General features: G+C 56.0%; 1 protein-coding gene across 2 annotated transcripts in view; it reads left to right on the forward strand.

The window, feature by feature from the left end:
* iqsec3a (IQ motif and Sec7 domain ArfGEF 3a) overlaps positions 1-11057 on the forward strand; it is a 76646-nt gene that overhangs the window by 60296 nt on the left and 5293 nt on the right. For both annotated transcript variants that reach the window (XM_086147328.1, XM_086147329.1), the window contains exons 8-13: positions 1117-1256; positions 5466-5591; positions 7242-7341; positions 7533-7691; positions 8667-8759; positions 9063-9106. In XM_086147328.1, the coding sequence (XP_086003454.1) occupies positions 1117-1256; positions 5466-5591; positions 7242-7341; positions 7533-7691; positions 8667-8759; positions 9063-9106 (662 nt within the window). The remainder of the gene's footprint in view (positions 1-1116; positions 1257-5465; positions 5592-7241; positions 7342-7532; positions 7692-8666; positions 8760-9062; positions 9107-11057) is intronic.

The following is an 11057-nucleotide window of genomic DNA, read 5'->3' on the forward strand; positions in this document are numbered from 1 at the left end:
TCCGACCAATCCATCAGCGAGCGGCGGGTCGACGCAGAACAGCGCTAATAGTTTCATCCGGAACGCCCCCCGCAATTAAATTAACCGGGAAAATCAATCGCGGCATCTTATTGAAATTAGGATGCGCGGCGTGCCTCCTGCTCGCCGCCGCTGCCTCTCCAGTCCTTCATTTATCACTCTGACTTTGCAGATACTCTGCTCCACACCAAGGGATAGAAAACAGGAACGTCGGTGTTCTGGATCAAAAGTGTCAAACGTTCTCCACAACCTTCAAGCCCGGCTTTCTTTCCATGATCTCCAGACCCCTGAAAGTAGAAAGTGTTTTTTTCCACTTGCTTCTTATTTACGGCGCTTTTCGGCGCGACCACGACGCCCCGGAGACGGCAGGAGGTCCTCCGACCTCCTCGGACACCTTCACTAATGTGCCGTTCGGCCCGGTCACCGGTCTGGTGGAACAATACGCGGTGTTCCTCGTGTTCTACGGCGAAGGTGTTTATACGGGGTTAGTTTTCTGGTTTGGATCGAGAACTTGAGTTAAAGTGAAAGACGGCAGACGTCGGACGATCTCCGACACGCAGATGTTCCAGAGGTCCAGTGGTCGGCCTCGAAACGCCCCTCGCCCTTGTGACCAAACGTCTCCGGAAAGCTAAAATAAAAAAATGTCCGTCGACCTTCCTCTTCTCAATTAACCTCAATCCACTTTGCCTTCTTCAGATCCCTGACGTGGAGCTCAGGTGTAGGACACATTGGGGGGATTCAGTTCTAACGCTCCGCTACTCCTGAATATCAAGGAGGTGCGGACCAGTCCCGTACGCCACATGGTGTCCACACAGTGGGACGTGGTGGTCTAGAAGTGAGCGCTCACAGCAGAAGCTCCCGGGTTGGATTCCCCCGGCGGCCCTTCTGGCTGGGGTCTCCGTGATCACCGAGCGTTCCTCCGGGCTCTCCGGGTTCCTCGCAAAGTCCAAACACATGAGGGAGGCTCACCGGAGGGCCCGTATTGCTGCTTGGGTTCTGGCAGCCTGAGGGGTTCTGGTATACAAGTAAAGTTCTTGTTCGAAGTCCTGATGATGCACTGCAAGGCTCCTCGTGCTCACCAGCCTGCTCCTCACACAGGTGTAGATGATGGAGCAGACATCCCACGAGACATGGTGGTTGGAATATATGAGAGAATACAGCTGAGGGAGCTGCGCTCCAACGAAGACCACGTCACCTACGTGTCCAAGGTCGAGCAATCCATCGTGGGAATGAAAACGGTAAGGACACGTGTTATCACATAACCTATGGATGGATGGATGGATGGATGGATGGATGGATGGAGAGAGATGGATGGAGGGATGGACTTTTCTTCTGTCATAGCAGCAGGTCCACCTCCACAGCACAAAGGTGGAGAGGAGAAGCTGGAGCAGACAGAACAGTATCAGTTAGAGATGTAGAAGGTGTCTCTGTGCACTCAGAGATGTTTGAGGTTCCTCAGTGCAGCTGAAGATGTTCGAGGTGTCCTGGAGCAGTCAGACGTGCCTCAGCGACGGAGATGTTGGAAGTACCTCCGGGCAGTTCTCTGCTGACATGGCAGCCGTGACAAGCATGGCGGCCTCAGATGTGCTGCTCTGACAGAATGTTCATTTATTTGGTTGTTTGGGACAGTGCATGTTAATGAACACACATGACACATGCGTGTAAACACACCCCTCCGGACTGCAGCCGTGGGCTAATTTGCATCTGTTGTCCCACAGTCGAGCTCACAAACACACTCTCCTTCATCCTGACCTGTTGCACATGTTTTTAGTGTTTGGGGAAACCGGAGCACCCGGAGGAAACCGGAAGACCTCCGGTCCGAGCGGCTCCATCACCTGGACTCCACCGCTTTCTTTTGTCCGTCCAAACGTTTGCTAACCCAGACGGTCCGCAGCTATGTTCTGCCGGTGCGGAGCAACCTTAGCATGATCTTGCTCGCTCTGTTTGAGAGCCAGCGCTGGTGTAGATGTTGGCTGACACTGCAGCTTTGAGTTCCGTTCCACTCCCCGTCCTCTCCAAAAAGCCAGATATGGAGGTTAAAAAGCTCCCCGGGTGCGACTCCGCGTCGGATTAATAACTGGCCGTGTCGCCGAAGCCGCCGTGCATCCTTCGACCCCGGATAGCCCTCGGAAAGAGGTCAGAGCTTCCGCTCGCTAATTATCTTCTGATGTCTGTGGAGCTCAGATGATGAAAGTCCACCCGAGCTTCTGCTGGTCGAGTGTATTTTGAAGCCCTCAGACCCGGGGGGGCAGACCTTTGTGCCCCTTCACCGCTCTTATATTGCGGTCCAGAAAACATCTCCCTCCCTTCCTCCCTCGCACAAGGACTTTTTCCAAACTCCCTGCTCGGCCAGGCATTCGTTTTTCAACGCCTTCTCGCCATCACTTCGCCCCAGCACGGTTAGCGGAGCGCATTCATTAACGGCGATTACAAGCTGTGGTCATCACTCCGGCCCGATCCACCGCCGACCGCCATCACCGGACCTTCTCTAACACGCACGTGGTCAGCGCACATCTGAGATGTCTTAAACAGTCCACATGGTTGGTGTATGACACCGTTTGGCGTGTTTGGGTGGAGGTTGTGTAAGCGGGTGACTCTCGGACCGCAGACCCACTCATGATGCTGGAAGGCTGGAAACGTTCAACCTCCGTATTATTGCGGCAAAGCTTTTTAACATGGCCTACAGGACGCCGTCAGATGCTTCAATACCAGCGGCCTCCATCTCTAGGAGCTGTTCTTTCAAACCATTCAAGCCTGTGAAATCTCAGACGAAGGCCAGAATCGGGTCGGGCTCCGGCGCGTTCAGACGGAACGCCGGGGTTTGAGAAACAAAAGGGAAGCCGTGAATGAAACAAAAAGAAACCTAAGCCAAGAACTGCAGTGACCTTCAGCTGTCCTTGTTCAGAGACACCGCAGAGGATTTCCTCCAATACCCACAGCTCCGCAGACTTATTCAAACTCCCCGTGGAAGGAGAACTCTACAAGGCCACAAAGTCCAGTTTAGACCTGGAATCCAAGAAGAAGAAGAAGAAAATCCCCTTTTTTAGCCCCGTTCAGTTATTAATGCGGCACTCCTTGTCTTCTGCAGCGAACCCTGGCGGTCCAGGTCTGAGCGGAGCCTAGCTAGAGGTTCAGGACCGGCGCCGACGCTGGGCTCCGGCCCGCCGGGCCACGGCGCCCCAAGCCTCCCACCCGAGGAGTCCTTCTCCGGTTTCTCTTCGGCGGACGCTAAACACCGCGCTCTCCGCTGGCCTCGGCCTCCGGACGAACTCTTCAATACATTAAATCCATTACATTCAAAATGAATTTAAAAAGTGAATTTCCCGCTGACTTTGGGCGCGACATTGAAGCCGGGACAGGACAGGGACGGCGCCGTCATATCTCCCGTCTCTTTCCTGCGGCTGCAAGTGTCCGCGGGTGATGGATGAGTCGCCGTGGGATGGCGGGAGGAGGCTTGTCACGGCGGCGCTGACGGATGGCTGAGACAGGAAGCCAGCGCTCCGCCCGAGGCGGCTGTCTAACGTGTACAGAATGGGACTCAGATAGTTTCCCCTCGCCAATAATATCATAGCAGGTGCGCCGGCGCATGGATTCTGCTTTTAAATGTCATTATGGAGCTAAAGAAGCGAAACAATGGTCCTCCTGAGAGGGACTTTCCCGTCACGTAAGTTCGGTCGACCTAAATATCATCCGACGTGATCTGAGTCATACGGCGGTTCCCGCTGAGCGCCTCCAATCCCAGCGTTTCCCCGGTAACGCAGCTAACGGCCCGCTAATTATTGTACACGGATAACGTTTTCTCGGCGAGTCTCTCGCTCCTTGTTTTTTATTTGTTCAGTTTCTCCGGGGCTTTTTCATCATAAGGCAACGGCGGCTTCCGTCTCTTTTGTTTGGAGGCGAGAGCCGGCTGATGACGTCCTCGCATGCTTCCGATGTCATTGGTTATGAGAAAGGAGGCTGACGGGAGTCTCTGTTCCACGCAGCGCGTTAGATTAGGAATAATCTGCACGGGCTTCGGGTCGGCGCGGCGCAGGAGGTCCAGCCGCTTCCCGGCTCCTCCCGGCGTGTCCGAGGGCGGTTGAGCTCGCTGCTCCCGTGGCGGCCCAGCGCTCACGTTCATCCACCGCAGAAGAAATTTCCCCGCGAGGGATTAATAAAGGATAAATTATTGTTATTATGAATTGCATTTTGAAAAGGCCCACTTTTTGTCTTTGGTTCTGAAGAGCTGTGTTTGGACGTCCGGAGGAGCGAGCCGGACGAGGCGACGGGGGCGGCAGCACGATGAGATCCCACTCCGCAGGGATCAGCCTTTTTTGTCGTATAATCTGCTTAAATGGGGAAAAGCGCTGGAGTCCGAGAGGAAAAGCCAGGCCTCCGCATTGAACCGCAGTGTGTAAAATAGACCTCGGTATGACCTCGGAGGGAAGCGTCGCAGCAGCACCGAACGCAAGCAAGGGAGCCGCAATAAGCAGAGGCGCCGTCGGCCCAGAACATCGTTCGGTCACGTTTCCGTCTTGCCTAAGTGTTATTTTATCAGAAGCTGGCTCGTCTCCGTCAGGAGCCTTTGTCTGGACTGGACTGGACTTGAATTTCCTCACTTGGAGACGTTTCGGCCTTCATCAGAGAAGCTTCCTCAGCTCCGATGACCTGTGGGGAGTTTCCCAATATAACTGCCGGCTTTTTTCCGAAAACCCCGAGAGCGAAGGCTGGAACGTCTTTAAGTGAAGAAATTCAAGTCCAGTTGCGAGATAAGAAGACTTCGCCAAGAATTCACCGTGACCTGGTTGACCGAGACCCTCCTTGGGCATCTTTCGACCGCAGGAACCGCACAAAGCAGGTTTTTCCGGAGCAGGACGGTCCGAGATGCCGTTGAGGCGACGGGCTTGTGTCGTCACTCAGCGGGCGAGATCTGCGAGGGAGTGGAAGGAAGCCGCCGGCAGGAGAGCGTGGATCTGTCTCCTGGAGGCTGAGCTTGGCCCGCCAGACCAGGAGACATCGATCCACGGCGGTGACAGGACATCACGCGGCCAAAACCCGCGGCGTAGAGAAAGTAAAGTATGGGCACCCGGAGGGAACCGTGAGGGACGCCGGACTCCGGAGGGATCCTCAGGTGAAGCCGAGTAGAAGCACGAGGACGCTGATATTGAAGAGTTTGGTCAGAGTGGAACCGTCCGGTAGAAGATTTGGGAAAGTAAACCCGCGTTTGTTTGAGTTTACGATCCTTTTGATCCGTGCGAAGCTTCCGGCTGTCGTCGTCTAATTGCATCATCATTTTGCCGGTCCTGGTCCGTTACAGAGGCCGCAGGTGGCACCCATCGTTATCATCATCATCTGGCTCCTCGTGATGGACCACCTCCCCTAAATAACGTCGGCTTGGCAAGACGGCGTAAGCTGACGCTAAACGTCAACGACGCCCGTCTCCCGTCAACATGTTTGCGTGTCCGCAGGTCCTGTCGGTGCCCCACCGGAGGCTGGTGTGCTGCAGCCGCCTGTTCGAAGTGACCGACGTCAACAAGGCTCAGAAGCAGGCGGCGCACCAGAGAGAAGTGTTCCTCTTCAACGATCTCATCGTGGTAACTATAAAACAAGCTAATTGGTCTTGAAAATTGTTTACTGTGTGTGTGTGTGTGTGTGTGTGTGTGTGTTTAGTGTGTCTTTAGCAGCGAATTAAACTTGCGCCTGGACCATAAAAGCAAGATGCTCGGTTGTCCTGCGGCGCCGCTGCGCCTTCGTGGACCGTGAGAACATTTCATCTCTCACCTTATTTCATCTTGCGGCCATTTCTTCTAAAATAACAGCGATCAGTAAATGCAGCTTTAATGGGCAACAATAAAGCGGTGTTGAGCCGAGCACAAAATCATGTAGGTTTGGGAATCATCAAGGATTTAATGTTGGGCCTAATTATGGTCCTCATTAGCAGCCACAATGGGATCGTCCATCCAAAGGGTTTAATCTCACTCGCACAATGATATCGAGTGTCGATCGCCGTCCAGTAAAACCAAGCAGAAGGAAACGCCGGCTAACGGCTGCGAGCGCAGAGAAGAGGCGAGGGCCCAAACAGAAGCCGGACGGGAGATCCTCCCACATCAGGGCCCGGTTCTGCTCCCTCGGCCCGAGGTCTTTCCCCCCGGCGGCCAAATGAAGCCGGGTCGGGGGGGCGGCGGCTCCGGCGTGTCGCTGCGACGTCTCGGTTCATCTCCGCCGCCCCGCTAAGTGACGGAGCAGCCGTCTTCTGCGGCCAGGCGGGCTGCTGCCGCCGCCGCTCCTTTTACCTTTTTACCACCTTCCTGTGCACGTGACAAAACCAGGTCCCGGAGCCGAACCCGGCACTGGGTTCAGGATTCGGGCCTCCGCAGATGGCGGGAGAGATTTTCTCCCCCCGTAGTTTGACAAGACGTAGCACGTAGAAAGTATTGGGGGTGCAGAAGCTCTGAAGACGGCGGTTGTGGACGTCCTTGAGACGCCGTCTCAACTGAATGTTTTGTAAATGCTGTGAAATTATTGACGTGTTGCTTTTCAAGTTGACCTTTTAGCTTAACAAACATTGCTATGCATTTTAGATGTTAGACAGGCAGATCAGAGACGTGAACATGAAGGTCTGACTGCTCCTTTGTGGCTGTAACATGTTCAGTGCAAAGCATCAACTGTGGTCAAATAAACTAGAATAGCGGCTCGTCATCCTGGACGGAAACCACACGGGCTTTATCTCTACAAGTGGACGGCGTTTGCATGTAGTCGAAGAGACCTTGTCAGGTTGCGTACGCAGCGAGTCGTCGTGCTCCTCGGCGTCTCCCGAGAGCGACGCCGTTCCTGCGGACCTTCGGGTTGTTTCGGTCGGTCGCCGAAGGAGCTGCCGTGACGAGGGACGGCCCGTCCATCTGGACCGAGCCGCCTCCCCCCCGGCTGCGCTGAGCCCAGCACCGTCTCTGGACCGAGCCGCCTCCCCTCGTCAGCCTGCCCGGCCTCCGCCTCCGGTGCAGCACAACGCTGCCGCCACCGCAGTGCCAAAGAGGGGTGTCCCCGGCACCCCGAAAGACCTTCACCCCCTGGAGCGGCGCAGCGGAGGCGGGGCCGGCCGTCCCGACGCCTTTTGAACGAGTCCCTTCTGTCCGGCCCGTCTGGGTGTTTCTGGGTGACGTTGAGGCTTCGCTCAAGAGGGAAGTACATTTCAGAAAGTTTTTCCACTGTTTGACTGTAAACGCCGGTTGTGTGTCTGCACACAGATCTTGAAGCTTTGTCCAAAGAAGAAGAGTTCTGCAGCCTACACCTTCTGCAAAGCCATGGGCCTTCTCGGCATGCAGTTCCACCTGTTTGAAAATGAATGTAAGACTCTCCGTCCCAGCCGAGGACGGCCGGCATCAAACGTCCAACCGGGAGGATTCTTCCTCCGTCACATACACTTTCTATTCCGTCGATGTCGGTTGCGTTCGCGGTTTCAAACGAGTCGAGCAAAACAAAGCGCTCTTATCGATTTTGTCGATGTACAGCGTGGCTCTCCTGTGGCTCTCCTCCAGACTACCCTCACGCCATCACCATCCTCTCGCCTTTTGGCTCCGACAAGAAGCAGGTTCTCAACTTCTGCGCCCAAAGTGCCGAGGAGCTGCTCAAGTTCGTGGAAGATCTGAAGGAGTCGATAGCCGAGGTGTCCGAGATGGAGCAGATCCGCATCGAGTGTAAGCCTCCGTCGTTCCCGTCCGAGCGAAGCGCCGGAGGTCCTTCGCAACGGCGTCCGTGGCGTCGCCGTCGAACGTTTCGTTACGTCGACGGTTCAGGCTCGTAAATACACTCGGGAGACACAAAATACTACGGCGGGGAAAAAAAGCACCGTGTGTCATTCGTTTCATTTCGCCCCGTTCCCATTGGCTGCGTGATGTCAACTGTACACGGAGCGTGTATTCTGCGTGCACGTGTACCAGATATCTACTGGCATTAGATGCCGCCGTCCTCCTCATGAGGGCATCAACAAAGGAGAAGTTTCCAGGGGTTCGGGCGCTCGGCGTGGCGTTCTCTCCGCGCCCACGCAAAACACGCCGGCCGGCGAGCAGGGAAGGATTCAACCCCCCGGGGGAGTGAAGGCCTGCAGCCGGGCGGCGGCAGATGGAGCGGGTCGACCGGGACGACGTCCTTCCACTCTCTGGACGGGCGACAGCATGCATCCGTGGCATGTAGGCCCGCGCACGCATGCATCGCGCACGGACGGTCCCGTCGGCTCAACATCAACAGTCAAACACACGCGCTCCGCATTTATTTTTCGGATTCACATCAGAACATCTTGTTTAGTCACAGTCAGGCGTGGCGAGCGGAATCGGACACGGCGCGCTGCATCCTGAAGGTCCCACCTGACGCTTCCTTTGCTGCTCGGGTCAAAATTAGAATGCAGCACAGAGCCGGAGACAAAACAACATTTAGTCACCATGATTAGAGATGACATGCAATTATCATCAACTGTGAAGCTTAATTAGGGGGATGGAGAGTGGCTTTTGAAGGAGGTGAAGGGTGAGGGGGGAGTGTGTGTGTGTGTGTGTGTGTGTGTTTTAGGGAAAGCATAGCACACTTCCATGTTGCTGCTCTCCTCCAGCCCCGGCTCCGTCCGTGGCTCGGCGAGGTGGAGATCGGGGTAACAGTGTGTGTCCTGGTCTTCCCTGCAGGGGAGCTGGAGAAGCAGCAAGGATCCAAGACACACTCCATCAAGAACAACGGCACGCAGCTGGAGCTGCGGGGAAAACAGGGCTCCCCATCAGGTGCGTCTGCATGCGCTCCCGTTTTAGCCGGACACACGTTTCCGCCGGCCGGCCGCCGGGTAACAGATAATTGCGGAACGGCGACGATGAAGATGGCGGCGCCTTTCGATCGCGCATTTAACGAAGCGCGAAACGGGCTCGTAAAACCCGCCGGGATCGATAATTCTCGTCATTTATTTGTCACGGCGTTCTCCGGCGCACCCTCTGTCTTCTGCTAGGATGCAGCAACACTGAGTATTACAATTTAAGACCGATGTTTTTGTCGCCGCCGCCCCTCTTTCCCCTCGACCCGCTCGCCGCCAGGAAACCAGCCGCCGGACGACAGGAGCGCACACAACGCAGTGGAGGTAAGTGCTCAGTGCCGCACGGCAGGTAAGTCCGCGAGCGCGCCGAGCCGGTCGTTGTGGAGGTAGGATGAGTTCAGGACGGAGTTCAGGACGGAGCCTCGACCTTCTCGGCCGAGGGCTTCCGGCGAGAGCGGGTGGGAGTGCATGAGAGAGCGAGTGCTGCAGGGTGAAACGCCGCGGGCGAGACGAGCCCAAACCAAGAAAGAGCGACAAAAAGCCGCACGAGCGCTCAAAACGCCAAAGATGTTCAAGAACCTCCTTCAGGACTTCCGAGAAGACAAATCCCAAACGGGTGGTCCGGAGCAGACCGGAGGACATTTGGAACGCCCGCAGTGCATCCATAGGAAACGCTCAAATATCGACGGGACACGGAGGCAGGATGGGCTTCAGCTCCCCGACCCCTCGCCGACGCCGTCCCGCTTCCTGCCGGACCTTTGGGTCAATGATACAATGATACCTGCAGCTCAGTGTGAACATCGTGATGAACGTATTCCTTCTCCGTTGTCTTCTTTTACCCCGGGGTCAGTTTTCCACGGCCGCCCGGCCCCGACAGCACAGACTGCCATAAATGTCAGTGGCTGGTGGGAGCTTTCAGCTGTCCAAACACATCTATCTGGGAGAGCGGGAGGGCGACTCGGGGAACGGGTTCCTACCGGAGGCGTGAGTTTGGAGACGTCGGAATCCAACAACAGAGGGGACGCGTCTTTCACCGATGTCTAAAAGTAGCATTGGAATAGAAACGCCAACTACTGTTGTACCTTTACATGTTCCTTCGCTGTGACGACGCCAAACGCCGAGCCGACTGACGCTTCTGCCGAAGGATTCTTCAGACGTCCTCATGGGCCTCTTGATTGGGCCTCGTCACGGGCGCTCGCCGGTCACACCAGGTTCTCAGCAGGTAGCGCCTGGTGGCCGTGGAGCGCAACTTAGCAATGACTCATCGGGTCCCAAACCCCTGGAGCACAACATGTTTAGATGTTGGCACCCGGAAAAGCGGTTGTCCATCTTTCGGGATCGTGGAGAACCCCTGGAGAACCCCAGGAGAACCCCTGGAGAACCCCTGGGGGAGCTGGAAAAAACCCAGGATTACAAAGTACAGGATAAAGGACAGGCATCCTACGGTCGGAGGCGTCTGGAGGACGGCGGGCGGCGGCTCCGCACCTCACGCTTCAATGTGTTTGTGTTATTAGGAAGCCTCCTTCTTCACACACACACACACACACACCTGAGGACTTCTGGTGATGCACATCGCACATCCAGGGTGACAGAGTTCTACACTGTGACATCGGTGTGAGCTCAGTGGAGCTGAAGCCACTCGCGCCGGCAAGTAAGCTAAAACCATCCGCCCGCCCTTCTTCTGCCCTGGACTGGGTTCTCAGGGGCAGCAGACAAATCAGAGGCCCAGAGTTCTGGCTCTTCTGGGGGAAAGATGTTCCTTGGTCAGCCCGGAACCAGCTGATCCTGGGTTTTCTCCTGGGACTCCTGCAGGCAGGAGGTCAGGACTCCTCACTGGGAGGTGTCCAGGAGGCATCCTGACCAGGTGGAGGCTCTCGAGGATGACTGAGCTCCTCAGGCCCGCTCTGAGGGAGACGCCCCTCTTGGGAAACTCATCTCGACCTCTTGTATCTCCTTCTCTGGGTTGCCGCCCAGAGCTCCTGAGGGCCAGATCGTAGATCCGCCGGTGAACCGAGAGCTTTGGCTCCTTCCTCACCACGACGTCTTCTTCGCCGCCCACGCTGCCCCCCATCCACCTGTCGGTCTCCTCTCGCTCCTGAACAACACCTGAGCCTGAAGTCCTCCACCTGGGCCAGGAGCCCACCCCCGATTCCACCGTCTTCTGGCTGAGGACCATAACCTCACATTTTGAGCTTCTGGTTGTCCTGCCGGCTTCTTATTCGCATTCGGCGCAGAATCAACCCTGGCGTGTTTTGACTTCCATTGAACGAAGGTG

Source organism: Fistularia commersonii, chromosome 5 (genome assembly GCF_037954325.1).
Source record: "Fistularia commersonii isolate RoL2024-O1a breed Wild chromosome 5, RoL_Fcom_v1.0, whole genome shotgun sequence".
Classification (NCBI taxonomy): domain Eukaryota; kingdom Metazoa; phylum Chordata; class Actinopteri; order Syngnathiformes; family Fistulariidae; genus Fistularia; species Fistularia commersonii.